Here is a 27,484-nt window from a genome sequence, read left to right on the forward strand (position 1 = left end):
TTGGGGAAGAAGAGGACTGGGGTTTTGGGAGGGGGGCAGTGGTATTCTGGTAAACACTTCACAAACCGCTCTCTGCAGGGTGAAGAAGCTCTGGTTTATAGCATTTGCCAATTTCCTCTGTGTAAATTCTCCAACCATTCCCCACTAATTTCAGGCTTCCAACAAAATGTCACTGAAAACAGAGCTGGGGAGAGATGTATAGTGGCACAACATTATAAAAGCTTTCCACCTTATAATAGATACCAATAACCCCGTTAGCGTAGCTAATAGTCAAATAATTAAGAAGCGATGAGCTTTGACTATTTATTCCCTTGTGTCTCACATTTTCTTCAAGTTTATGTAGTTTAATTGTTAATAATGACTGTACCTAGCAACTGGCTTACAAAAGTCCAGGAAATTTAGCAAATGATTCTTTCGTGCCAGTATACGTAGTTAGTTCTAGCTCACTACTGAGTAGAATGGAGAGGACTCTGATTCAGAAAGAACATGAAAACTCTCCTTTTCCGTTGAGATTTGGTCACTTTGTTCCTTCTCTTTCTCTACACAAATGTCAGGAAAAATCAAAAAGTATACTTGTTTGGCCTTATGGGAAGAGGCAAAAGACACTCTCCTGTGTCTCTGAGAACTGTGGGAAGAGTTAAGGTTACTCATTACAGATAAAAATAGATAACTTAAATTGGCCAAAAGATCCTGCCTGGGATTTACCATGTCATTTCTCTGCTAAAATCCTCCCATTCTTCATTACATACCCAATAAATTCTACGTTCCTCAAAGCAGCTTACAAAGCCTTCATAAGTGACCTCAACCCACCCAGATAAGACATCTGTTTTTACCTGCCCAAATCTATTCTTCCTTCTCCTATAATAACTTCCTCAGTTGGAGGAACTTGGTAGAACTCTAAGAAATGCCTATCTGACTTCCCCTGGTCAAGGGTCAGGGTTTTTTTGATCCAAATGGGCAAACTTCCCTCCCTGGAATGCAGATGTTGAGTGGAGTAACAGAGAAATGCAACCTGGTTGGACTTCATTCATCTTGACAAAAGCCGCTGAACAGACTCACAGTGAGTTCCTAATTACCTAGATTTCTGGACCATGCTTGGTTCCACTTTTTCCAGATCCTGTTCGTTAGCCTTCCTTTAGTTTGCAGAACTACTCCAGAGTTTTGTTTGTTTGTTTGTTTGATTTAACATGGCCAAAATTATCTCTATTGCTTGCAGTCAATACCACCTTGGTAGCCTCATCTCCCACATCCACTCATGTGTATGTGTCCTAGCCTTCTGGGACCATTGGCCAGTTCCCAGTGTAGACAGGCCTAGCCCATGGTGACGAATGAATTCCGTGATGTTTCAGGACTCTGTCCTGGCCTACCTTTTTCTCCATGGTCAGCTCCTTCTCACCCTTCAACATTCAGCTCAGTTGTCTCCTTCTTTATCAAATTTCCACAAACTTCCCAAGACAGTGTTAGTTGCTCCCTTGTCTGTGATCCCTTGATACTTGTGTGCACTTCTACCATAGCATTTATCAAGTTTTCTCTCTTGCTTTTCTCTCTTCTGACTGCAAGCAACTTTAGGATAGAGATTTCACCCTATAGATCTCTGAATATTCAGTACTTAGCATGGGGCCTAGAACATAGTAATGTTTGGTGAACGCATGAATGAGGACTGAGACATCTCCCGAGGTGGGAAGGAAATAATTGGCAGATGCTCCCATCACCAAAGGGATGTACTGGAAGCTGACACTACATAGGAATATATCTGAGAAAGATTCCCTTGAGGTTCCAGGAGTTCCAGGCTTGAAGGCAGGCAGGCTTGCTTTATCATAAATAAAGGAAGGGGGGTGGTGGTGGAGATTTTCATATGAATTGCTGGATATCATCACCCAGAGCAAACTTGGAAGCCTTATGTTGAAGATGGCAGTCAGAGTCTTTGAATGATTGTAGATCAGAGGGCCTCCCATCCCTACCAGTTTCTATTTGGACTTTTGAACTTTGAGTTAAATAAAAATAAACTTTATTGTGTTAGTCCTCTGATAGCTCAAGATTTATCTCATATAGGATCTAGCAATACCTTGTATATTTATAGAAACTGAGGTTAGATGCAGTTATAACAAAAATCTAAAATCTGTTGCTTTGGCTTATCAGTTGAACAGTGAGTGGTAAACAAATGAAAATCAAAGGCTACAAAGATAGAACTCCAGGCTATGCCATGCACATATTTAGTAAAAATGTCACCTGTGATGATTTATGTATCAGTTATCTGTTGCTGAGTGACAAATCTTTCCAGAACTTCGTGCCTTATAACAACGATGACCATCTATCATCTCTCACAGTTTCTGCGGGTCAGGAATTCTGGAGCAGCTTGGGGTCTCTCATGATGTTGTAGTCAGAATTTGATGGGGCCTGCGGTTGGGGTGGTCAGACGCACTCACTCACATGATTACATGACTAGCAAGTTAGTGCTGGCAGGTTGGTTGCTCTTGGGTCTACTTGAGGGTCTTGTGAGTTGGTGGCTGATTTCCCCTTGGGCAAGTGAACCAAGAGATCAAGGCAAACATTTCCATGTCTTTTATGACCTAACCTTAGAAGTCACATTCCATTACTTCCAGCATATTTTTATTGGTCACTTTCCCTCAGACCGTTCCAACTCCTGTGGAAAGAATGAACTAGAGAGGAGCAAGATTTGAGGTAAAGACATCAAGTGTGGTTCCTTTTCCTTTGTTTTAATGCTTTCATTGTACAAATGATATGTGGTTTAATCTGCTCCAAATGCTCTTGGAAGTAGGCAGGATTTGAATAGACGGTAATAAAAATGCTAATTCCGGATTGCACCATGAGGGAAGCCCTTAGCCAATTATAGCGTCTGGTCATGACTCCTTTGGCTAGGACAGAGTTTTGAGGGGCTTTTCCGCTCTCTAATGCTCAGCTTTCCTGAACACTGTTCAGTTTTTCTAATTCATCCAGGTTTTCCAGGGGCATTTTTTCTATCTTTCTCACTTACTATAGTTATCATCTTTATAGATGACCTATATAGCTTGAAGAAAGAACCTATATGGCTGGACCTATATAGATAGAAGAAAGAACAAAGCATCTCCAGAATTGAGTTAGACTAATAAAACCTCCAGAAAATGGATGAGATCAAATAAATATAAGTGAGCCGAACCAAAAGAATATAATGTGACCCAAAAATCCTCAATCATGTCTTGAAGGCAGACACAGTTGACAAGGGATTTTCTTATGGCATTATGATAAATATGGACATCTCTAATGTCTCTCAGATCAGAACTTCAACTTTCTCCAATATCTTTTTTCATGATTGTATCAGACTGAAGCCGTAATTTCTAGGACAACTTTGTATCTTTTTTTCATTGCCAACTAATTGCCTTTCCTTTAAATATTTTTAAAAAATTTTTTAATGTTTATTTATTTTTGAGGGAGAGATAGAGACAGAGCATGAGCAGGGGAGGGGGATAGAGAAAGGGAGACAGAATCTGAAGCAGGCTCCACGCTCTGAGCTGTCAGCACAGAGCCCAACGTGGGGCTTGAACTCACAAACTGTGAGATCATGACCTGAGCCGAAGTCGGATGCCCCACCTACTGAGCCACCCAGGAGCCCCCCTTTAAATATTTTTTAGATACTTATCCAGTAGTCAAAGACCCTTCTTTTTGACTTTTTAAAAATTGAGCTAATTACTGTGTCCAGTTAAGTTCTACGTGTATACTGGGCCAGATGGGATTCTCATCTTTACAGATGAGTAAGAGACAAGGAAAATAACAATAAAGAGATGGCTAACCACCTGGAGTCTATGAAAGGTCTCAGAGACACAAGAAGAAAACCAACAGTGGACACCAAGAGTAAAAGAATAGTGTAATTTCAATTTACTTAAAAAATAAAAGTAAGCTTAAAATCTGTTTTGTGCTCTCAAAAAAAATTAAGGAAAACATGGGCTCTGTAAAGCAAGAGATGAAACAGAAGATAATAAGATAGTACATTGAATTGGAAAAGGAGCTGTCGGTCAGTAAGCAAAGCCACAATAGGATTTAAGTATAAAGAACAGAATTAGCAACACATAAAGCCAAATCAGTATTGTAAAGAATCGATACCAGGAATTCTCCCAGAATGCCAAGAGAAGGAACAAAGGCATGAAAATTATCACAGAGGAGATAATAGACATGGAGAGAAGGCAATAGAAATCTAACACATAAATATGCATCCTCCTGAAGGAGAGTCAGGACAAGAGAACCATAAGCATCAAAGATGTAATGGGAGGAAACTTCCTTAATAAGCTGATAAAAGACCTGAAAACACAAATTGAAAGGAATTCATCATGTACCAGGGGGGAAAAAATCTAGACAAATTTTGATTTGCAAGTATAAAGACATAATCCTACAAATTTAGAAGTATAAGAAAACAATTCCTGCTGTTGTTTGTGTACTGCTAATGAATGGTTACGTTTCCACATTCTTGTCCAGTTGTGGACATAGGGCAGGATCCCACCCTGTCCATAGGAGGTGAGGCTTCCTGTGAAGAAAATGGATATTTCAATGTCAAATGCTGAAAAGAGAAAGATTCTTGCTTGGAATAGAAAGAAAAAGGAACTCCTTTCTCTGCCTGAGCCTCACTCTCTTAGGCCCGGTATCCAATAAGTGCCAATGTGCTCAATATGCTTCCAAAGAAACAACAATGGTGTCTGCCATATAGAGGCAAGTCAGGAGTAAGTCAGGGAGTGAATGAGTTATTATCAGATCTAAGAATAGTATCTGGCACATAGTAAACACTTGGTAAGTATTGGTTATTATCACCATGATAAATATATTATTCTATGTGATTTATTGTCATCATCTTGTGACATATGACTAGCATAGTTTTATTGTTAAACGCTGTACCTTAGACTCCACTGAGATACAGAGAAGGGAAGGGTTTGTGCACTTGGTCTTGAGGGGTTGAGAGGAGAGCTCTCCCTCCCTCTCAGAGGTCACTGTTGGTCATGGGGATTGGTAATAGCTCTAATGGGAAAGAGAAGCGAAGGTGAGGACAAGAAAGCAAAAACTCATGCCTCTCAGTTTCAGCCATCCCTCCCAATGCTTTGAGAGGTGAGTCAAGTGGATATTAATCTAGTATGAAGGTTTCTGGAGACATTCTGCAATCAAAAGCAAGGGGTAGTAGTTCTCTGGGTCACCCAGGCCCGTCCTTGACCTGGAAACAGGTATTACAAGGGAGAAAATCCTGAATGGTGCCATTCAAAGCTTTGCACAGGGCTGGGGCCAGTGGGACTACATACCTTTCTCTGCTATGCCAAGTTCACTGAGACCCTGATCCCCACCATACATCCCAGTAAGCCACCAAGGTAAACTGTTTGCCTTAATATACTCTCCCAGAATTCTGCACTATTACACTGCCTTGAATCTCGGTGAGGTGAGATTCCAATTTATCACGCGTAAGGTAAATGCCTACACAGTAGCCTCTGTGCTGGTATCTACCTGCATCCCTGAGAGCTGTAGCCAAGGACACAAAGGTATCTGGTTTGACTCTCCCATAGTAGGGCTACTCCCACTGTTCCCTAGCCTTCTGGATAAGGGATTGGACATTTTTTTTTTTATTTTTTTAAAAAAATTTTTTTTCAACGTTTATTTATTTTTGGGACAGAGAGAGACAGAGCATGAACGGGGGAGGGGCAGAGAGAGAGGGAGACACAGAATCGGAAACAGGCTCCAGGCTCCGAGCCATCAGCCCAGAGCCTGACGCGGGGCTCGAACTCACGGACCGCGAGATCGTGACCTGGCTGAAGTCGGACGCTTAACCGACTGCGCCACCCAGGCGCCCCAAGGGATTGGACATTTGACAGGTAGTTTGGGCTGCTTAGAAAGGCAGAGTTCAACTCCAAGAAAGAGAGACACCTTCCCCCGTGTGTAATAAATGTGTGAGTCTCGGCTACTCAGATTACAGTACTCTAAACGCTCAGGTCCTCAATGCCAGGTGTACTCAAGACTGCTTCAGGGTATTGACTGTAGGTCTTCCCACACCGGGCCATTGCCATCAGCTGGAGCCTGCTTCTAGTGCTAGGAGACTACAAGAACTACGAGAACTAGCTAGAGCCCTAGTGGGATAGGATAAGCCTCACAGCAGTGAGGCCTTCATGAAATGAGTATTGGATGGATGAAGCAGTGATTCAGTCTATAGTTGAGCAACTTCAAGCCATTTCCCGAAATAACTCATCTTCAGACCCTTAAAGAATTATTCCTTGTTTTGAATTAAATCAAGCTTCATTTAACTTCCAGTCCTTTGTCTTACATCTATCTCCAGGGGCCATATCAATTCTACCCATTCTTTTCACAAGAAGACAGTTATCATGTTCCTGAGTCTCCTTACTTCAGTTCCTTCCATCAGGTTCACCTCTGAGCATGCTCCGATTCATTTCTGTTCCACTTAAAGAGTGGTACAAAGAGCGTAGTACTCAATGTGTGGGCTGATGGGTACCAAGTACGATGAGATTATCACTCTGTTATACACGGTGTGCTTTTTTTTGTTATTACATCAGAAATTACTTGGCTAGTTATATATGCTAAAAATATCATCTGCCTTTCCACTCTTCCTCACTTGTAATGATGCAGTTGTTTGTATAGCCAAGTATAAGTTGTAACATCTAAAACACGATGCCTGAATTACCACCTAACTCATTATAATTGTTAACTTCATCTTATTAGCCATGACCATTAGAAAATGGAATTACCACTTAAAAAAAGATGTTAGCTCAGGTCCCCCCCTCCCCCCGCCCCCATCTTCAGCCTCACAAATTAAATGCTACCTTGCAATACATCAGCTTTTGGATTTTCAGACCTCCTAATTCTATCTCGCTCCTTTTAGCCAGGCCCTCTCTATTAAGCCCCGCCCCCAGAACGGCCCCTCCCTGGCCCCGCCCCCTTGGCTGCCAAGCGCCTCGCGTTCGCCCCGCCCACCCTCGGCCCGGGGCGGGAAGCTCTGGATAGAGCCACGGATTGGCTGACTGGGGCGCAGCTTGATGGCGTCGGGCTGGTGAGCTGCGGTCCCGCGGGTGGACCCGGGGCGAAGGCCGCCTGTGTGAGAGGGCCAGTGGCCCAAGCTCTCTGCGGACACGGGGAGGGGGAATCGGGGGCACTAGGCCTCCCTACACTTCGCCATGAGTTTCCTGATCGACTCCAGTATCATGATTACCTCCCAGGTGAGCTACTGCCTCCCGCCCCGGGACCCTCGAGCCTCTTTTGCGAATCTTCTCGGGGCTTCGGTGATGCCGACTTGGCCCGGGGTCTCGCTCTGCTCTTCCGCGGCCTGGGCCCGCCTCATCGGTTCTCAGAGCTCGGGGAGGGTGTGGGATTTGCTGCGTCCGGTTCCCTCGCCCTCGTAGTGGGAAGGCGTCCTGCGGCCGTCCGTGCCCCCACCCAGCCTCCATCTCCCCGCTTCCTCGTCCACTTTTGGAGGGAGTCAGGCGGCTTCGGTGCTCCGAGCCGGTGCCGCGAGTAAGGAGCGGTCCCCAAAGCGCCCCGAAGCTTCTGGACCGCGCTGCTGACCCATGGCTCGGGGAAGAGTGTGGTTCCGGGCGCGGAGTGTGCAGCAAGCCAATCGGAGCCGGCTTCTGGGGACACGTGGGGACCTTGCTGGTTAGTTGTCAAATCCTGAATCCGGGTTTGGAGGAATTTGCCGCGGTCAGCTAAGAGATCTTAAAAGTACTGTGGAAGGTTTCGTTTGTGCACCAACACCTCATCGTTTAATCCTCTTTCTGCTGCTCACGCTCTTCGGATCTTTTCCCGACGCTCCTTTCTTACCGATCGGGCACCTTCATTCGTACAGTCAGCAGACTTGACCATTGTATAAAGCTCCGAGGGTACAAACACAAATAAAACACTAACTCCTGCTCTATAGAAGCTGTGTCTAGGGGGTCTCTTGCTTTTACCAGCTTTCATTCGCTAAGCCACTCTGTTTTCTTCGTAGCACTGATATTTATGTTTTGTTTATTAATTTAATTTTTGAGGTCCTGTCTTGTTCAAAGCTGAATTCCCTTTCCCTCTAAGCTCGAGCACTAAACACAATTATTTGCCGGCCAGCTGTTAATATTTGTAGAAGCTCAGATTATCTTAATTATCGATTCCCCCCCCCCCCCCGTCATCTCCCAGCGTTTAGAGTATATTTTCTTTTTTTTTTTTTTCAAGTGGCAAACGACAGAAACAGTTCCTTTTGAGGGTTTAAGGGAAACTGAATCTTTGATCCAGTTTTCCTATTGCTTCATCCTAATGCTTCTGTCTTTGGAATGGAGCATCGTCCTTGTCTCTTGAAAAACTTTAATTACAACATTTCGGAAATTATGAGATGAGGAATGCCCTAATAAGATAACTTTTTATTTAAAAAAGTTTTTTTTAACGTTTATTCATTTTTTTGATAGAGACAGAATGCGAGTGGGGGAGGGGCAGAGAGAGAGGAAGACAGAATCTGAAGCAGGCTCCAGGCTCTGAACCGACAGACAGCACAGAGCCCTACACGGGGCTGGAACTCACGGACCATGAGATCATGACCTGAGCTGAAGTTGGATGCTCAACCGACTGAGCCACCCAGGCGCCCCCCTATAACTTTTTATTTTAAAATTCACTATCCTTTATATGGTTTTCATAATTGGTTTATTGGTTGCATAATATTCAAATACATTGATGCACAAAAATCTGGACCCATAATTCTCTTTTTTAACTTTTCTTAGGCTTTTCTAATTGTCCCTTTGTGACAATTCAGGTTTATTTTTAGCTCTACTACCAACTCAAGAAAAATGACAATATTTCAGTAGCATTTTTTTTCTTTACTCAATTTTTTTTTTACTCAAATTTTTAAAAATGTGAGTGAAGGGGCGCCTGGGTGGCGCAGTCGGTTAAGCGTCCGACTTCAGCCAGGTGACGATCTCGCAGTCCGTGAGTTCGAGCCCCGTGTCGGTCTCTGGGCTGATGGCTCGGAGCCTGGAGCCTGTTTCCGATTCTGTGTCTCCCTCTCTCTCTGCCCCTCCCCCGTTCATGCTCTGTCTCTCTCTGTCCCAAAAATAAATAAACGTTGTAAAAAAAAAAAAAATTAAAAAAAAATGTGAGTGAAGAAATTGGCATTGCATTGTAGCCTTTAAGATTTTTAACACGGATATAATTGACAAATTGAAGCAAGAAAGTGGCTTTCTGATATTTTACATCATATACTTTAACTTTCACACATGCATTCATATGCAATATTAAATATTTAATGCTCTTTATAAACGAGGAACTAAGACCAAAGAATCATTTGTGTAGACTGTTGTCTGTCCATTTTTTATGTGGCTACTTCATTATTTTAGTATCAGTAAAAATGTCACTTTAGAGAGGCTTTTCCTGACTCCCTACCCCGTCACAATAGCACCCATTCCAGCCACCTTCTGTCTCATTTTCCTGTTTTATTTTCTTCTTAGCCTCTATCACTATTATTTGTGTGTTTGTTAGATATAAACTTCTTGAGGTTCTGGATTTTCTCTTTCTTGTTCTATGCTGTATTCCCCAGCATCTAAATCAGCTGCTGACGCATAGAGGCCTAGTAAATATTAGTTACCTTAGAAATACCTCTTCCTCATTTTTTCCTGTTTTGTATGACCTGAAAGATTTATTTAAAATGAAGTTTCGGGGGGCGCCTGGGTGGCGCAGTCGGTTAAGCGTCCGACTTCAGCCAGGTCACGATCTCGCGGTCCGTGAGTTCGAGCCCCGCGTCGGGCTCTGGGCTGATGGCTCGGAGCCTGGAGCCTGTTTCCGATTCTGTGTCTCCCTCTCTCTGCCCCTCCCCCGTTCATGCTCTGTCTCTCTCTGTCCCAAAAATAAATAAACGTTGAAAAAAAAAATTAAAAATAAATAAATAAATAAATAAAATGAAGTTTCGGGGAGCCTGACTAGCTCAGTCGATAGAGCATGCAACTCTTGATCTCAGGGTCGTGAGTTCAAGTTCCATGTTGGGTGTGGAGCCTACTTAAATAAATGATAACATGAAGTCTGAAATAGTTCTTTTTCTTGACTTTAACCAGGTGTTCCATTCTCCTCATCATTTCTGAATCTGTATCAGTCCTCAAAGCCCCTTTTCCAGCCTCATCTCTTAAACTCTTGGCAGATAACCTTGCCTCCCACTGTATCAATAAAAGTGAGGAAAAAAGATCTGATCTCCTTCTACACCGTAGGTCTTAATCTAAGCAGTTAATGTATGTCTACAACCATTTCCAGCTGCTTTCCTCCCTGGTCAGAAAAAAAGGTGCCCGCTGCTCCTTTTTAAGGACATCCTCTCTACCTGTGCCTTTGATCTTAGAGCAGCTTTATTGTGGTTAAAAGCACAAGCTTTGGAATCAGTCACAGACTTCAGGTTCAATCCTGATTTTGACAATTACTAAATGAATTAACTTCTGTAAACCTCAGCTTTCTCTGAAATGAGGATAATGACACATACCATAGGTTTTTATGATTTCATGAGATTACAATGCTAAGTATTTAGAGTTCCTGGAATATAGTACATGGTCAATAAAGGATAGTTGCCGCTAATCATAATAAATCATTAATACCTTCAATTCAGTTTCCCTGTATGCATCTTTGCCACAAGTATTTTCACCACGTAATTGATTGACCATAAGGCAATTTTGCTGTAAAAGATAAACTTACAAAAATAAAACGGGACATTCATTTAAAAGGACATCATAAAAAAATAAAAAATAAAAAAATAAAAGGACATCATAAAACATGAAAAATGGATAACAAAATTAAATAGACCTTATTGTGAGATATAAAATATTTGAATACATCCAAAATGTGTAACATAGCACACCTGGCAATACTAGGCAAATAAATGATTTCATTTTGTGGATTGTACCCTAAGCACTATCTTCAGTATTTCATTCATAGTATTATACGTGTTTTTTGGGGGTTTTTTTGCTTGTTGATTTGTCTCCTCATTTGGTATTACATATTTTTGTTTTTCCTCTAAAATTTCTTCTTTCATTAAGAGATGTGTCAGTTTCCAAATACCGGGATGTATATTTATAACTGATCTTTTCATTGAACCCTGAATGCCTTCCTCACTGTTGTTTGTTCTTGGTGCACGGCCACATGTCCGCCGATGGATGGATCAAGGTTCTACAGTCAGTGTGGGTACAAAACTGTGTCACTGTATAGACCATTCTGAGGGCTATATGTATATAAATTATATATATTTATATATAATATAAAAATGGATGTATTGCATTGATGGAGAAATGAGCCAAACTGATAACTTGCTGTTATCTTTTACAGCAAAACTGCCTTATGGCATATTAGTTACACAGCAGAATGTTTGCAGCAAAACTGCTTGTGGCCAAGATGGTTACTGTGGAAATACCAGATGCAACAACTCCTCCTCTAGTGTCCCATCAGTTCCTTCTCGCGTGTTTATCCCCTTACTCTACTCCTCTCTTCCCCTTGACCTATAAACTTTCTCTTTCCCCACATTTGTCCTTAGGCTACTATGTAATGTTTTCTCTTTTCCAGCCTTTTTTGAGCAGTCAGAATTGTTTTTGTGTTGTTTTTTTAATTGAAGTATAGTTGATACATAATGTTACTTTGGTTTCAGGTGTACAAAAGAGAGCATGGTGATTGCACCAGTCTGGGAGTTCTGCTGTGCTACCCTCTGTCACCATGCATTGCTATCACAATACCATTGGCTATATTCCCTCGGCCGTATCTTCATCCCTGTGACAGTCGTTCCATAACCGGAAGCCTGTATTTCCCATTCCCTGTCACCCATCCAGTGCATCCCCCCACTCCCTCCTATCTGGCAGGCTTTAGTTTGTTCTATGAATTTATGGGTCTGTTTCTGCTTTTTGTTTGTCTTGTTTTTTCGGATTCCACATATAAGTGAAATCATATGGTATTTGTCTTTCTCTGACTTAATTTCACTTAGCCTCATACCCTCTAGGTCTATATGTGTTGTCGCAAATGGCAAGATCTCGTCCTTTTTATGGCTGCATAACATTCCACTGTGTGTGTGTGTGTGTGTGTGTGTGTGTGTGTGCGCGCGCGCACGCGTGCACCACATCTTCTTTATGCATTCATCTATCTGTGGATCCTGGGGTTTGTAAATAATGCTGCAATAAACATGGGAGTGCATATATCTTTTTGAATTAGTGTTTTTGTTTTCTTTGGGTAAATACCCAATAGTAGAATTAATGGATCCTATGGAATTTCTGTTTTTAATTTTTTAAGGAACCTCCGTACCATTTTACACAATTTCCTTTCCCACCAACAGTGCACAAGAAGGGTTCCTTTTCCTCCACATCCTTGCCATCACTTGTTATTTCTTGTCTTTTTAACAGTAGCCATTCTTACAAGTATAAGGTGATATCTTGTGGTTTTAATTTGCATTTCCCTTTAAAAAATTGCATTTCCTTGATGATTAGTGAGGTTGAGCATTTTTTCATGTGTCTGTTGGCACATGTCTGTATGTTTTCTTTGGGAAAATGTCCATTCAGGTCTTCTGCCCATTTTTAATTGGATTATTTGCCTTTCAGATGTTGTATAAATTACTTACATATTTTGGATATCAACCCCTTATCAGATTTATCATTTGCAAATATCTGCTCCCATTCAGTAGGTTGTCTTTTTGTTTTGTTCGTGGTTTCCTTTGCTGTCCAAAATCTTTTTTTGATGTGGTCCCAATAGTTTATTTTGATTTTTGTTTCCTTTGCCTGAGGAGACCTATCTAGATAAATGTTGCTAAGGCCAATGTCAAAGATTACTGCCTGTGTTTTCTTCTAGGAGTTTAATAATCTCAGTCTCGGGGCGCCTGGGTGGCTCAGTCGGTTGAGTGTCCGACTTCAGCTCAGGTCATGATCTCACAGTCCATGAGTTCGAGCCTCGCGTCAGGCTCTGTGCTGACAGCTCAGAGCCTGGAGCCTGCTTCGGATTCTGTGTCTCCCTCTCTCTCTGCCCCTCCCCTGCTCGTGCTCTGTCTCTCTGTCTCTCAAAAATAAAGATTAAAAAAAAAAAATTAAAAAAAAAAATCTCAGTCTCAAATTTAGGTCATTAATCCATTTTGAGTTTATTTTTGTGTAGGGCATATGAAAGTGGTCCAGTTTCATTCTTTTGCATATGGCTGTCCAGTTTTCCCAGCACCGTTCATTGAAGAGTGTGGCTTTTCCCCACTGTATATTCTTGCCTCCTATGTCGTAGATTAACTGACCATATAAGCTAGAGTTTATTTCAGGGCTCTGTATTCTGTTCCATTGATCTATATGTCTGTTTTCATACTGGTACCACACCGTGTTGATTACTACAGCTTTGTAGTCTATGTTGAAATGTGGAATTGTGATACCTCTAGCTTTGTTCTTCTTTCTCAAGATTGTTTTGGCTGTTCAAGGTCTTTTGTGATTCCAAACAAATTTTAGTATTATTCTGGTTTTGTGAAAAATGCTGTTGGTATTTCTCATTCTTGGCTCTCGCTAGGTTAATTTATGTTCGTTGTCTCCCTTGCCTTACCCTTTTCACCCCCAGCCCACCTGCAGTCTGGTTCCTGCCCCCATTTCACTATTCAAACTGTTTTCCTTAAGGTCAGCATTGACGTTCAAGTTAACCAAATCCTTTGAACGATATTCAGTCCTGGTTTTATTGTCCCTCTGCTTCATTTAACACTCCTTCAAACTCTGTTCCCGTGGTTTCAGGATACTCCACTCTCCTGGTGTCTAGTCTCTGTCTACTCTTTCTCTGTCTCCCTCCTGCTCTCTTCTCCCCCATTCCTACCCTCCACTGTTTCTTCTTGCCATGTTGCTCTTCTCACTCTACATACTATTCCTGGGTGATCTCACATACTTAGATGGTTTTAACTCAGGTGTATCTGAGCTCTGCCTTCATAATCTCTTCTGTGTTGACCTGGATGGCCCTCAGGTACTTAGCAAGTGAACTCCTCTCTTAATATCCCAGCCTAGTTCCCAGACCTTTTATTTATCCAATATTCTTTATATAAGTTGGGTGGCCTCAATCTTCATTGTGTATTCCAGACAAGTCAAGCTTTATTCCTCCCTGCAGATGTAACCTTCTAAGTACTCAAATCGATTGCCTCCTCTCCAGCAACCAGTGTCTTCATTCAGGCCTTTATCATCTATCATCTGGACTGCTGCAGCAACCTTCTGTAAACTTTCTCTTTCTACAGTGTTGTTTCCTTCAAATCCACGTGGCCACCAAAGTGCTCCATATAAAACAAACCGGGCCATGTCTTTGCCCTATTAAAATAGGACTCATCACCTATAGACTACAAGCTCCTTTGGGTGGCCTTTAGGACTCTGACTCATTGGTCTCCTGCTCCTCCTAAGTCTCATTTTTAACTGCTTCCTTCTCTGAATTTTATCTTCCAGCAGCACCCAATCATGTGTTGTATATACCCATGTATATTCCCAGGATACCCCCATGTATATACCATGCTATTTTCTCACTTCTGTGCCTGTCCTCCTATTCTTTCCTACGTGGAAGGAAAGCCCAGTCTTCCTACCTCCATCCCCTGTCTTTTACCTGCGTATTGCTTTTTTTCATCCTTTAAGAGAGTAGTCGTTTAATAGTTTAGGGGTGGTAGAAACCTTGGACTATGTGATAAATACCTTAGAACCTCTGCCTAGAAAAATACATATAATCCCCAAATTTGCACATGATACAGGTTTTAACCCTGAATTAAAACCTTCTTCAACTAAGATATTCTCCAGAAAATCCACCCTAACTCCCTACATGATCTCCCTCTTCCATATTCTTTTACATATGTGTATATTTCTTTCCTTGCACGTCCCATGTGACATTATAATTACTTACTTAGTGTCTTCACCACTTATACTTCAAGCTCCTTGAGGGTGGTGACTGTCTGACTCATCTTTGTATCCCCAGCACTTAGCGCAGCACATTGAAGTTGTCACCAAAAAATTGAGGCTTAGTGTTCAAGAACAAACCACCTTTCGCCATGGACCATCTATCCGTTCAGCAGACTTTAATGGAGAGTCTGCCATGTGCCAGGCATTGTACAGGGTGCTGGAAATACAGATTGACATTCAAACATCGTTGTCCTCACAGAGCTTACAGTCTAATGTCTAAGAAAGTGTGATTAAATTAGACATTACAAAACTGTGTGGCAAGTCCTTTGGAAATACAGGGTAGAATAGGATTATATAAAAAGAGCAACTTACCTTTAAGAGGTCAGAGCCAGCCTTCCAGACGTTCTAAGAATTAAGACCTGTAAGGACTAGAGAGAAGTTCCTGTCAGAGGACAATGTCCATAGAAATCTTGATATGAAAGAAGAATATTGTGTCTAAAGACCATAAGCAGTTTCATATGGCTGAAAATGTGAGTTTGGTGGGTAGGAGGGACACAACAAGAGGCTGGAGGAGTCTTCTAAACCATGCTCAAGAGTTCACACTTCCTTCTGAAGTTGGTGAGGAGGCATAAAAGAATTTTATTCTTAAAGTTCTTAACCCATATAAGAGGAGTTATGGGGCACCTGTTGGCTAAGCCAGTAGAGCATCTGACTCTTGGTATCTGGGTCGTGAGTTCAAGCCCCATGTGGGATGTAAAGATCACTTTAAGAAAAATAAACTTAAAAAAAAAAAAAGGAGTTTTATCAGTGTGTGTATGTAGCAAAGGTTCTGTTCACCAGTGAAAAACAGACCAGCTTTTGGAGCACTGAACAGGGCTGTCTTGAGGCTACAATCTCTGATGCCAGCTTGAACCAAAACTGAAACCATTGAAGTGGGATCCTTCAATCTCTTGGCTTTATACTGAGATGAAAACCACTTTACGTGGATTAGGAAGGATTGTGGAGAGGCTAAGAAAGCTCCACGAAAGAAAAGACATTAAAAAATCAGTTTTTCTACCTTTTTTTTTTTTTTTTAATTTTAACTCCTTTCCCATAAAGTTTTGGTTTTTCGAGATACTTGCAAACAGGGATCTATATATAAGAAGCAAGTATCACTGGTTTCTGTTTTTGTTTGCTAGCATCTCTGGCTAAAATGATAATCATAAGATTACAGGAAAAAATATTTTATTTTTGCCTAACTTAAACAATGTTCTAAAACATGGATAACTTCAAAAATTGAAGAGCATTTTAACATCCTCTCCCAATGTTACGGACTTGACATAAGTGGATCTTGTCTTTAATCTCTGAGATAAGTTAATTGTTTAGCAGACCTTTTATCATAAAATTGTCTGTATTAGGCATTTCTCAAAAGATGACATATATTGACAGTTCGATTTTCTTTCTCCTCCAGATACTTTTCTTTGGATTTGGATGGCTTTTCTTCATGCGCCAACTGTTTAAGGACTATGAAGTAAGAAGATATCATTTTGGTTATACTACTCTATGTATTTAGATTGTTTTAAAGTGAGCGAGTAAAATGCCTCTGTTCAAGAAAGGTCATGTTCACTTCCAAGATAGGGAGTTTTGGCCAAATGAGTACTATATAATTCTTAAATTGGAGAATATGATTTAAGTTTAGTTGATTTTTTTTTTTTTTTAAGCAAGTCATATGTAGCCTAGGAGCAAGAACTGTCATGTCTTAGTAATATCAGTATACAGAACAATAGCAGATATTTTTTGGAAGAGAATTTAACTTCCGTCTCATAAATGTTCCCATTAGTTTGGGTATCTGACCTTCAGTGTTAATGACCAATCTTACATCCTAAGTTAATACCAAAATGCTAAGGCTGATCTGGTTCTTAAGTCTTGAATTCATAGAAGCACCAGCTTAGACTGGACATTTCCTAATTAATCCTCATTTAGTAGTAAGCTCAATGGCTGTGGACTACTTTTAGATCATTTCTAGGATGTTCACCGTTAAACCTTCCCCAGGGAGTTTGGGGTTGTTGTCTGAAAGAGCCCAGGATTCTAGAGATTCTGCTCTGCTCAAGAAGACCTCCCAGGGGAGGTTCCAAAACTGGTCCAAGGCCTGCAGAGTGTTGAAGAAACCCTTTTAGTATGAACCTACATATATGTGTACATCTGTCCATTTTTTTGATCAGTGTGCATCATGAATTCCAAGTGCTACTTCTGACCCTGTCACTTCATCTTGTGCTTTAAATTCTCCATCCACAAGATGATGATAAAAGTGCGTCATGATTTAGAAATACTACCTACTTCCATCTGTTTCTTTAGCTCCAAGAAAGTTGCTATTGCCCTGTTTCCAGTGATTTAAGAATTTCGTCTTTGTCAGACTTGTGACCAGAAGATTATCAATTCAATATTTCGCACAAGGACATGACTTGTATTCTGTATTTGACTTTTAATAGGTACGTCAATACGTGGTACAGGTGATCTTCTCTGTGACTTTCGCATTTTCGTGCACCATGTTTGAGCTCATCATCTTTGAAATCTTAAAAGTATTGAATAGCAGGTGAGTGAGTACAAATTAGCTCTTCTCATGAAGAGACCTATAAGATTTCTTTATGGTAGAAGACTTACCTGAATCCCATAGCTGAAAAAATTCTACCATGCAGTTAGTTTAGTCTCAGTAACTATAAGAATCCTAGCAAATATGGGTCCCAGCCACCTGGTAGCTGGTTTGACACAGACGGTGAGAAACAGGGAAAAAGAGATCTGACCATTAGCTCTGAGCTCATTGAGAATGAGGCTGTGAGAGAGAGCCTAGGTCCCAGGCTACACTCCTAGAGCTTTTATTGTTCTGAGGCTGCTCTTTGAATCCTCCTAATGGCCTTTCACATTGCTGTGCTAATGAAAAAAAATCTCTACCTGAAAAGATCAGAATTCCTCAGTTAGTTCTGTATGGGCTTCTCTGAAGTCTGAACTCCAGCTCTCACTACCTTTGTTGATTTCACAGACCTGGTCAAGTCTGATTGAATTTAAAGTCTTCTTTAAAGCGTTTTTAAAAAGCAACTCCTATTCCTCTCCAAATAACAGACATGTTGTTTGTTATAGTCCAAAGTATTTCTTGTTAAACAGGAAGCTTGGGGTTTTTTAGGCCGTTGTGTGTAGAGTACATCGGCTATTCTGTGTTGACCTGTGTAGTTTTTATCACTGCATGGAAAAATCTTTCAAGAATAAGGTGGCATTTGACTCTGTAGTCAGGAATCGGTGCTGAGCTAAGCTGTATAACTTGTTTCGGACTCCTGACACTTGAGACTTAGACTGTATTCTCAGATTCCTTTGAGAATCAGAGTTGATAATTAATGTCTCTTGATAGGTAAATTAAAAGCTTATCGTATGATAAAACAAGAGTATGTTCTGCCTCTTCTATTAAACTAGTTCTTCAAACCTTTTTTGGATGAGCAAGATACAGATCCTGTGACTATCAAGAATAGACCAGTGTTCTTTAACTTAAAAATTACTAAATTTTATTATCACAAGCTGGAACTTTCACTGCTCTCTAACTAGAGGCCGGTAAGTTGTTCTATAATGGACCAGATAATATTTTAGGCTCCACAGCTTATGTGGTTTCCATCACAACTCCTCAGCTCTGCTGCTGTGGAATGAGAGCACCCATAGGCGATGAATCAACAAATTCATGACTGTGTTCATGGCTGTGTAGTATGGCTGTGTTCTAATAAAATCTTACTTATAAAAGCAGGTGTCTGGCAGGCCATAGTTTGCTGACTACTGATCTAAGTGCCAAAAGAAAAGACTGTGCCTCAGATATTTTCTAAAACCAAAATTGTTTTTGGTAGATGATGTCCCCACTTTTAACTCATTTATAATTAATCCATACGGGAAGACCTTTAACTCAGTTACTTTGATGTATAGTTCTTAAATAGTTTATCTTAAGGAATATAGGAAGTTGCATTGCTAAAATCTGGTTGTTCTTTGGGTGCTTTTGGGGGCGTTGGGTTTGTGTAAACTAAGACATGTTCAGTTACCCCTATTTCTTTCATGCTAACATTTGGCCCTACTATGTCACAGAAATATGGGCCTTGATTATGTATTATATTGGTGTGTTGACTGCGTTCAGAAGTTTTCAAAGGAAAATCTTGGCCCTAACCAAGAGTATTTTTTGACTCCCCTCTCAGCAGAAGTGGTATTGTCTCCTATTCAAATATATAATCTTGTTAGGATCCTCAATTTTTCCAAGAGAATGTCATTTTACTCTTGGCTCATATAACAGTTAAAACATGTGGTTCACTTTTAATTGGCAATATGTGTCACCCTTGTCATTTCAAACTGTCTCCCGATGCTTTTAGAAGTTGAGCTGAAATACTAAGTACAATTGCCCAGAGAATGTGCAGCGTCTTTGTTTCTCTAGATGCTGTAATAGTGGGTTAATCCAGAGCAGTAAAAAGCTGTCTGTATATTTAGACTAAATGATATTGGCATTTTGTAGTGTAGCTTTTAATGAATAGCTCTTTATTTTATGATACCCGCCCTCTGTACTAAGGAGAAATGGTAAGGAACAGCCCAGTGAAACTCATTTTGACCTTTCTCTTGAAAGGATGTTGTTGAAGACATTGTTAATTGCCCTCACATTTTCTTCTTTAGGAAATCTTTGGAGAAATTTCATTACGGTCTTGGTAATAATTTCAGTAATAGTTATGCTTCCTTGAAGCAATTGTTTTTTCCCGTAGCACTGTCACTTGTTTAACTGATCAAATTTTCTATTTGATGTCGACCATTAGAAAGCTTAAAGCTAAATTTATGATCCACTCATATAAGTTTCCAGAATCCTATGGTTTGCATTTTCAAAACTGTCATCAGGCCTAGCCTGCTTTTTTACCTATCTTTTCCCATGTTTTTCCTTTCTTTTCCTACTTAGAGTTTATTCCATCATTCTGTATTTTATATATCCTCATAAACCACTTAACCACTAAACTTTTTGAAACAAGGCCCAAGTGTAAGTTCAAAATCAATAAATACAAAAGACACTATCAAGAAAGTAAACAGACAACCCAAGAATGAGGAAAAAATGTTTATAAATCACGGGAAGGAGACTTCAATCTAGTATATATAAAGAACTGTTCATAGTTTAATAATAAAAAGACACATTGATAAAGAACAAAGGATCTGAATAGGCATTTCTCCAAATAAGATACAGATGCCCAATAAGCACGTGAAAAGACACTCAACGTCATTAGCCATTTGAGAGGAAATGCCAATCAAAACCACAATGAGCTACCACTTAACACCCATCAGGGTGGCTATAATCAAAAAGACAGTATTAAGTGTGGGCGAGGCTGTGGAGAATTTGTGGAGAACCCTAGCATTCTTCCTGGGGAGAATGTAAAATGGTGCAGCCACTCTGGAAAATAGTGGCAGTCCTCAAAAAATTAAATAGTAATCATATGACCCAGCAATTCCACTCCTCAGTATAAATATAAAAAGAAATGAAACATGTCCACACAAAAGTTTGTACACAAATGATCATAGCATCACTGTTTATAATAATGGGGCGCCTGGGAGGCTCATTAGGTTAAATGACTGACTTTGGCTCAGGTCATGATCTCACCGTTCGTGGGTTTGTTTGAGCCCCGTGTCAGGCTCTGTGCTCACAGAGCTGTGCTGTGAGCACAGAGCCTAGAGCCTGCTTTGGATTCCGTGTGTCTCTCTCTCTGCCCCTCCCCCGCTTGTGCTCTGTCTCTCAGTGTCTCTCAGAAATAAATAAATGTTAAAAATTTTAGAAAAAAATAGCTTACAAGTAAAACAATCCAAATGTCCCGCAACTAATGAATGAAAAAACAAAATGTGGCATATCCATACAGTTGAATGAATGTTATTTAGCCATAAACAGAAATGAAGTATTGATAGATGGCATAGCATGCAAAGTGAAAGAAACCAGACACAAGACCATATACTGTATGATTTCATTTATATGAAATTTCCAGAATAGGTAAATCTATAGCGACTTAAAGTAGATTGGTGGTTTCCTAAGGCTGGGGCAGTTGAGAGGAAAGGAGAGCTAATGGGAACAGAGTTTCATTATGGAGTGATGAAATGTTCTAAAGTGTGTTGTGATGGCTGCCAACTCTGTGAGTATCCTAAAACCATTGGATTATTAATGGGTGAGTTATATCTTAAAGGGGTGAATTATATCTCAATAAATTTGTCATTTAAAAAATGTCCACAGTAGAGGATTGGGCAAAATGGGTGAAGGGGAGTGGGAGATACAGGCTTCTGATTATGGAATGTGTAAGTCATGGGAATAAAAGGCATAGCGTTAGAAAAGCCCTAAAAATATTTTAGTCAGTTAATAAAATACAGTTTATAAGCATTAAAGTAGTCATGAAAATCAAATGTTTATTTATATTGAAGATACGTAAGAAATATTTATGTCTTTATAGCACATATTGCCATTAGTATTTATTTTCTCTTAATTCTTATGAGCCTCCCAGTGGTAAGAGAAACAATAGCCATTCTACCAGTGATAGTATATGTTAATAGGTTATTATACACTACCTATGAATATAACTAGAGCATTAACATTCTCATTTGAGTAGGTAAAATTCTTAGGAAGTTAGGATGGTCATATATACCTTTCAGAACTTTATAATCTATTCTTTAACCTCTATAAACAAGCAGACCGTAACAGCCTACTTGACTAATTGGATGGGATATATCTGGTATTGAGTTCAAAGAGCAAGAGATCTTTCGGAAGACTAAAGAGAGTGGAAGTTGCTGCCTCCTTCCCCTCTTAGCCATATTCTTTGATACTCATTTCAGTTCCCGTTATTTTCACTGGAAAATGAACCTGTGCGTAATCCTTCTGATCCTGGTGTTCATGGTGCCTTTTTACATTGGCTATTTTATTGTGAGCAACATCCGACTATGTGAGTATTTGTAAACGTGAGTATTTTACCTGCTCATGTCAGCACGTCAATTGAGACAAGGATTCGTGGGGACTGAGGCTGTGGAGAGTTTCATTTCTGTATTACTCTCAGTAACTACTGTTGTTTGGGGGTGCCCCACACCAGCATCTTTAAAAAATAGGCATAAAATCAATGTTGAATGAATAATTAAGCCACCTGTGGGGCCACAACTATCTTTCTGTTTCTACTGTTCTGTCTCCCCTAACCCACATCTTAATTCAGCCAAATTCCTCTTGCGACGATAAATACGCTTTCTCTAAAAATGGTATTATTCCATCATTTCTTTGCCAAGTGGACAAGCCAGTCAAATAGTAGTTAGCATGATTCCATATCTGGAAGTAGAGCAAGCTCTCTAATGTGGATCCATTTAACCTTAGTCTTTCTCCTCCTTCTTAGTGCATAGGCAGCGACTGCTCTTCTCCTGTCTCCTGTGGTTGACCTTCATGTACTTCTTCTGGAAACTAGGAGACCCATTTCCCATTCTCAGCCCGAAACATGGTGAGTGAATATGTGACAGGGAGAGGGAAATAATTGTTTACCATTTTCTAATTTTGAAAAACAATAACTTTTTAAAAGTTCTGGGGCGCCTGGGTGGCTCAGTCGGTTAAGCGTCCAACTTCGGCTCAGGTCATGATCTCACGGTCCGTGAGTTCGAGCCCCACGTCGGGCTCTGTGCTGACAGCTCAGAGCCTGGAGCCTGCTTCAGATTCTGTGTCTCCCTCTCTCTCTGACCCTCCCCCGTTCATGCTCTGTCTCTCTCTGTCTCAAAAATAAATAAACATTAAAAAAAATTTTTTTTAAAAAGTTCTGATTATGGGAAATATAGCAAGTTATTTCTCTAAAAATGATCTGCTTTTGAACTGAACTTCCCTTCGTCCTAGGAAGTCTCAGTGCTGGCTTTGGAAAGAAACTACCTCTATGATTTTAGAGCAGGAGTTTTTGACCTTAGGTTGGTGAATGAACTTCAAGAGAGTAAGGGGTAGGAAAATTTGTCTTTAACTTAAAACTCCATGGGGCGACTGGGTGGCTCAGTCGGTTAAGCGTCCAACTTCGGCTCAGATCATGATTTTGTGGTTTGTGAGTTTGAGCCCCGCGTCGGGCTCTGTGCTGACAGCTCAGAGCCTGGAGCCTGCTTCGGATTCTGTGTCTCACTCTCTCTCTGCCCCTCCCCTGCTCATGCTCTGTCTCTCTCTATCTCAAAAATAAATAAAACATTAAAAAATTTTTTTTTGAAAACTTCTGATATCGTATGCAGAAGTACGGGGAAACATTTATGTGTGTGTTTGGAGGCAAAGTACCCATAATCTTTTATTAGATTCCCAAAGGGGTCTATGACCCAAAAGATAAATGACCACTGCTCAGATGATGATAAATATTGTCTTTAGGGAATATATGCATTTTGGGAAAGAGCGGTGACATAAACATTCAAAATTGGTAGGTAAAGAAAAGCTTTCTAGGAATCAGTGTCTCTTCTTACACAAAGAAAGTTCACTTCAAATACAAGAGCAGGGGCATTTGGCTGGCTCAGTGGATAGAGTATGTGACTCTTGATCTTGGGGTCATGAGCTTGAGCCCCAAGTTGGGTGTAGGGCTTACTTAAATAAATAAATAAAAACTTAAAAAAAAAACCTCTTTAAATATAAGAGCAGATTATATAGCCATAATTTCTGTGCTAAAAACCATGAACAATAGTCTCTCAGCTAAAAGTCCTAGTACTTCAGAAATATATATATATGAATCTATCTAAAATAGATTAGCAAGCCCACCTATTATAAATATACTGGCACTTTGATACCAGAGGTTTTAAAAAAAATACACATCTATTCATTTCACTCTCCTATTGTATCAGGGTTCTTCTAGCAGAAAACAGAATCTAACTAGTTTAAAGCAGAAAGTGATTTATTATGGAGTATTAAGGAGTTTATACTATTTATAGGAAAGCAGGATGGGCTACCAAAAGCATTCAGATTCTTAGCATGGCATACAAGACCTTCTATGACCTGACTATTGCTGTCTTTCTCTGTGCCTGTCTCCAGTCCTACCAAATTACTTGAAGTTTTTAGAGCTGTTCTGTCAGCCTCAACATTCCTTGTGGAAAATGCCTTTTCTTTCAGTATTGAATTCCTGTCAGTTCATTCCTCTTAAGATTTTTCTGGCCATCATTACAAGGTATTAATTGCTCCCACCTCAATATACTTGTATCACCTATAAAGATTATAATTACTTGTTACCTTTTCTGACTTCCTCTTTAACTTGTGAGTCCCCTGAGGAGCCTGAGGTCAAAAACTCCATCTTACTGGTCTTTGCATCCCTGGTGTCTAGCATGAAACCTAGCACACAAAGTGTTTAATGCATGTTTATTGCATTACTGAATGAGAAAAGCAATTTCTGTCTCTCCAAGGTAGTAGATGAGTTTAAGAATATGACATTCTGGGTAGGAATTTAGGATTTGCTAATATGATTAACATGTACATGTCCGTGTAGGGAAGGATTTTGGAGTAGAGAGGCCCTGATAATACAGATCTCATATAAATGGTTTCAAATAAACCCAAGAAGGACAAGAATTCTAAAAGGACCCCAATGCTTACAGTGATAGCACACGTCACGTACACCACAGAGAGACTCTGATGCCTGTCTCCAGCTTTCTCCTTGTGAGCAGTCAGTTCACATGACCTGTACAGCCAGACCATGCCTGAGGGAATATGAAGACCACCACATCTTTTGGATCTTCATCTGTCCTTATTTCTAAATCCTATAGGGATATCCTAAAGAAGCTACTGGGGGGAAGCGCTAGAGAGAGAGTTTCACTTTTAGTCTTTCCTTAGTATTTCCTCCAGGAAATAAGCATTTTGGTTTTATGTCTGAATATTCAGGTGTCTAATTCATTTGACTAAGAGAAGTAAATAGGAAGCAAAGTTTAGGCAATGGATGGAAAGCAGCCAGGCTTACCCTGCCATCGTAGAGCTTGTCCAGGACTGCCCCAACAACCAGTATGGTTCATTGTCGTGGAGACCACAGAAGACTGCAAGACCCAGGCCTTGCCTATCATGAAAAGATGTCCGTGAAAATACTCCTTCATGCAGGTGGAAGGCATTCAACAGTGAAAAAGGGTAAGAGAGGCTAAGAAAGTACATGAAGCTAAAAGGAGTCTGTGTGAGCAAATGGCAACAGTTAGGTGGCCTTGTGCATGTCACTTCATCCATCAGACTTTCCATCTAGTAGCTAGAAAACAAATAATGATTTACCTTTACTTCATAGAAATGCTAGGATGAAGTCGGTAGTATCTAAACAGTAATTTAGACCAGAAAAAGATATTTAATAAAGGGGTACTACCTTAAAGGGAATAAAAGTAGAGGGGACATTTTTCTAGTTTTTTTACATTTAGTAACCTATATTAATTCCTTGGACTTTTTTATGATAGCAGATGATAATTATGTACCCATAGTCAATAAACATCTACTGAACACCTTCCATGTGACAGGCAGTAAGAAAAACAAAGATCAATAAGGCAGGATTCCTTCCTATAAAGGGGATGTAGGGGCACCTGGGTGGCTCAGTTAGTTAAGCATCTGACTTCGGCTCAGATCATGATCTTACAGTTCATGGGTTCGAGGCTGGCATCGGGCTCTGTGATGACAGCTCAGAGCCTGGAGCCTGCTTCGGATTCTATGTCTCCCTCTCTTTCTGCCCCTCCTTCTGCCCCTCCTCAGCTCACACCATCTCTGTCTCTCTCTTTCTCTCGGTCTCTCAAAAATCAATAAACATTAAAAAAATAGAGGATGTAAAGAGTTATGTGGGAAGTAGAATCAACAGAATTTGGATGAGGATTTAGTCATTCATTTAACATTTCACAAATATTTTCTGAGCACCTAGTTTATTGTTAGTGCTGGAGATTCAACCATGAACAAACTAACTAGGTTTCTGCCCTCCAGCAACTTACCCTCTGGCAGGAAGGACTAAACAATAAATATATAAACAGGTGATTGCTGATCGTGATCATTATCAAAGAGCAAACAGGTTGCTATGGTAGACAACAATGCAAATAAAGATGTCAAATTACATGTAAGCGGTTAGAGTCAGCTTTTCTGAGGAATTATTTAAACTGAGATTTAAAGGACAAGACAAAGGTAGACCCAGCAAGAAGGTGCCAGAGACATCGTGTAAAGCCCTGAGGTAAAAAAGCCTGGTGGAGTCATTGGACAGTAAGAGACAGAATGGAAACTAGTGGTGTAGATTTTTCTGTCATGGTGACTAGATACTTGATGATGTCATTTTCTAGGATAGGTAATGCAGAAAGGGGAAGATAAGTTGAACTTGAGGTATGTTGAATTTGAAGTGCCTGTGCACATCCAAAGTGATGTTGAGTAGGCAGTTGGATACACGGGGTCAGCAATTTAGGACAACGAATGGATTTAGGAGTACTCAGGGAGATAACTCCAGGAATCTAAAAAAATCAGGCACCATCGGCTAAATGTCGTTAGATGAATCTGGGGAAAAGCGCAGTACCACCCATGGAAAAATGTATAGACTGAAATGAAAGATTATTTTGGCCCATTATGAACAGAGAAAGACCAAGAAAATACGAGAGAAGTAAAAGGGATAACTGAGGGAAGTGGTATGAAAGCCAAGAAAGGAAAATAATTTTAAGTAGCAATGATTCAGTGTCATAAAAGATCAAATTAAGGCAGGATTGGAAATGCCATTGGGTTTTGCAACCAGAAGAAAATTCATGACCATATTATAGTAATGGTTAAGAGCATAGGCTGTGGAGCTACACTGCTTGGGTTTGAAGCCTGACTCTGCCTCTTGCTAGCTGTGTGGCCTTGACAAAATTTACCTCCTCGGTGCTTCCATTTCCTTATCTGTAAAATGAGGTTTTCGATACTGTTTGCCTCATAGAGCTGTAATGAGGAGCAAATGAATTAATACAAGTAGAATGCTTCCACGGTGCCTGGTGCATAACAGGTGTTTGATGAATGTTGCCAATTTTTTATTGCCGTTACAATTATTGGTGAAAGCAGTTTCCTTTAGGGTAGGAGAATGGAATGAAAGCTGAATTGCAGCCAGTTGAGGAATAAGTGGAAGTGAAGAAGAGGTAATAGGAAGTGTAAACTCCTTTCAAAAAGCGTGGCCATTAAAGGAAAAATAGAGGATTGGTAACTAGAGGTAAACTCAAGGCCTTAGCCTTCCTTAGGAAAGAGACTTGAAACTGCAGGGAAAGAACCAGCACAGAAGGAAAGATTGAAGATGAGAGAGATGACAGGAGATGGAACAGGATTCTGGAGGAGGTAGAAAGGGAATAAGATCACAGCACATAGAGAAGTCTTAGCTTTGGACACTGTCTTGTTTGAGGGAGACAAGGTGGGAGGATGATTGCAGATGTGAATATAGTAGAGTGAAGGTGGTATAACCAATAACTTCTGTAATGAGGGCATTGGCTAAGGAGAACAAGGATTGAGAAAATGGATTAAAGATTATCTGCTAAGGGGGTGGGGAGAGATGGTTGACCAAGGGCAAGAAAAGGATCCCTTAGTAGTAGTGTAAGCCATGTTAAGACTGGAGACCTAAATCTGTAATGGCACCAACGTTGGGACGCGTTTTAGCAGTTTTAGCATCTCAGGCACGGGCACAGGGAAGACCGAGTGTCAGATTGATCCAGGATTGGCAGTTTTCAGG

General features: G+C 40.4%; 1 protein-coding gene across 3 annotated transcripts in view; it reads left to right on the top strand.

Annotated features, from left to right (window-relative positions):
- GPR89A (G protein-coupled receptor 89A) overlaps positions 1–27,484 on the top strand; it is a 79,214-nt gene that overhangs the window by 11,604 nt on the left and 40,126 nt on the right. Inside the window, exons 1-5 of one of the 3 annotated variants that reach the window (XM_043576038.1) lie at positions 6,966–7,193; positions 16,273–16,332; positions 17,291–17,394; positions 21,663–21,769; positions 22,205–22,306. In XM_043576038.1, coding sequence (XP_043431973.1) covers positions 7,152–7,193; positions 16,273–16,332; positions 17,291–17,394; positions 21,663–21,769; positions 22,205–22,306 — 415 coding nt within the window. In that variant the 5' untranslated portion in view covers positions 6,966–7,151. Of the gene's footprint in view, positions 1–6,965; positions 7,194–16,272; positions 16,333–17,290; positions 17,395–21,662; positions 21,786–22,204; positions 22,307–27,484 lie in introns of those variants that run through there. The other 2 variants (XM_043576039.1, XM_043576040.1) reach the window with 2 other exon arrangements.

This window comes from Prionailurus bengalensis, chromosome C1, assembly GCF_016509475.1.
Source record: "Prionailurus bengalensis isolate Pbe53 chromosome C1, Fcat_Pben_1.1_paternal_pri, whole genome shotgun sequence".
In the NCBI taxonomy this organism is placed as follows: Eukaryota; Metazoa; Chordata; class Mammalia; order Carnivora; family Felidae; genus Prionailurus; species Prionailurus bengalensis.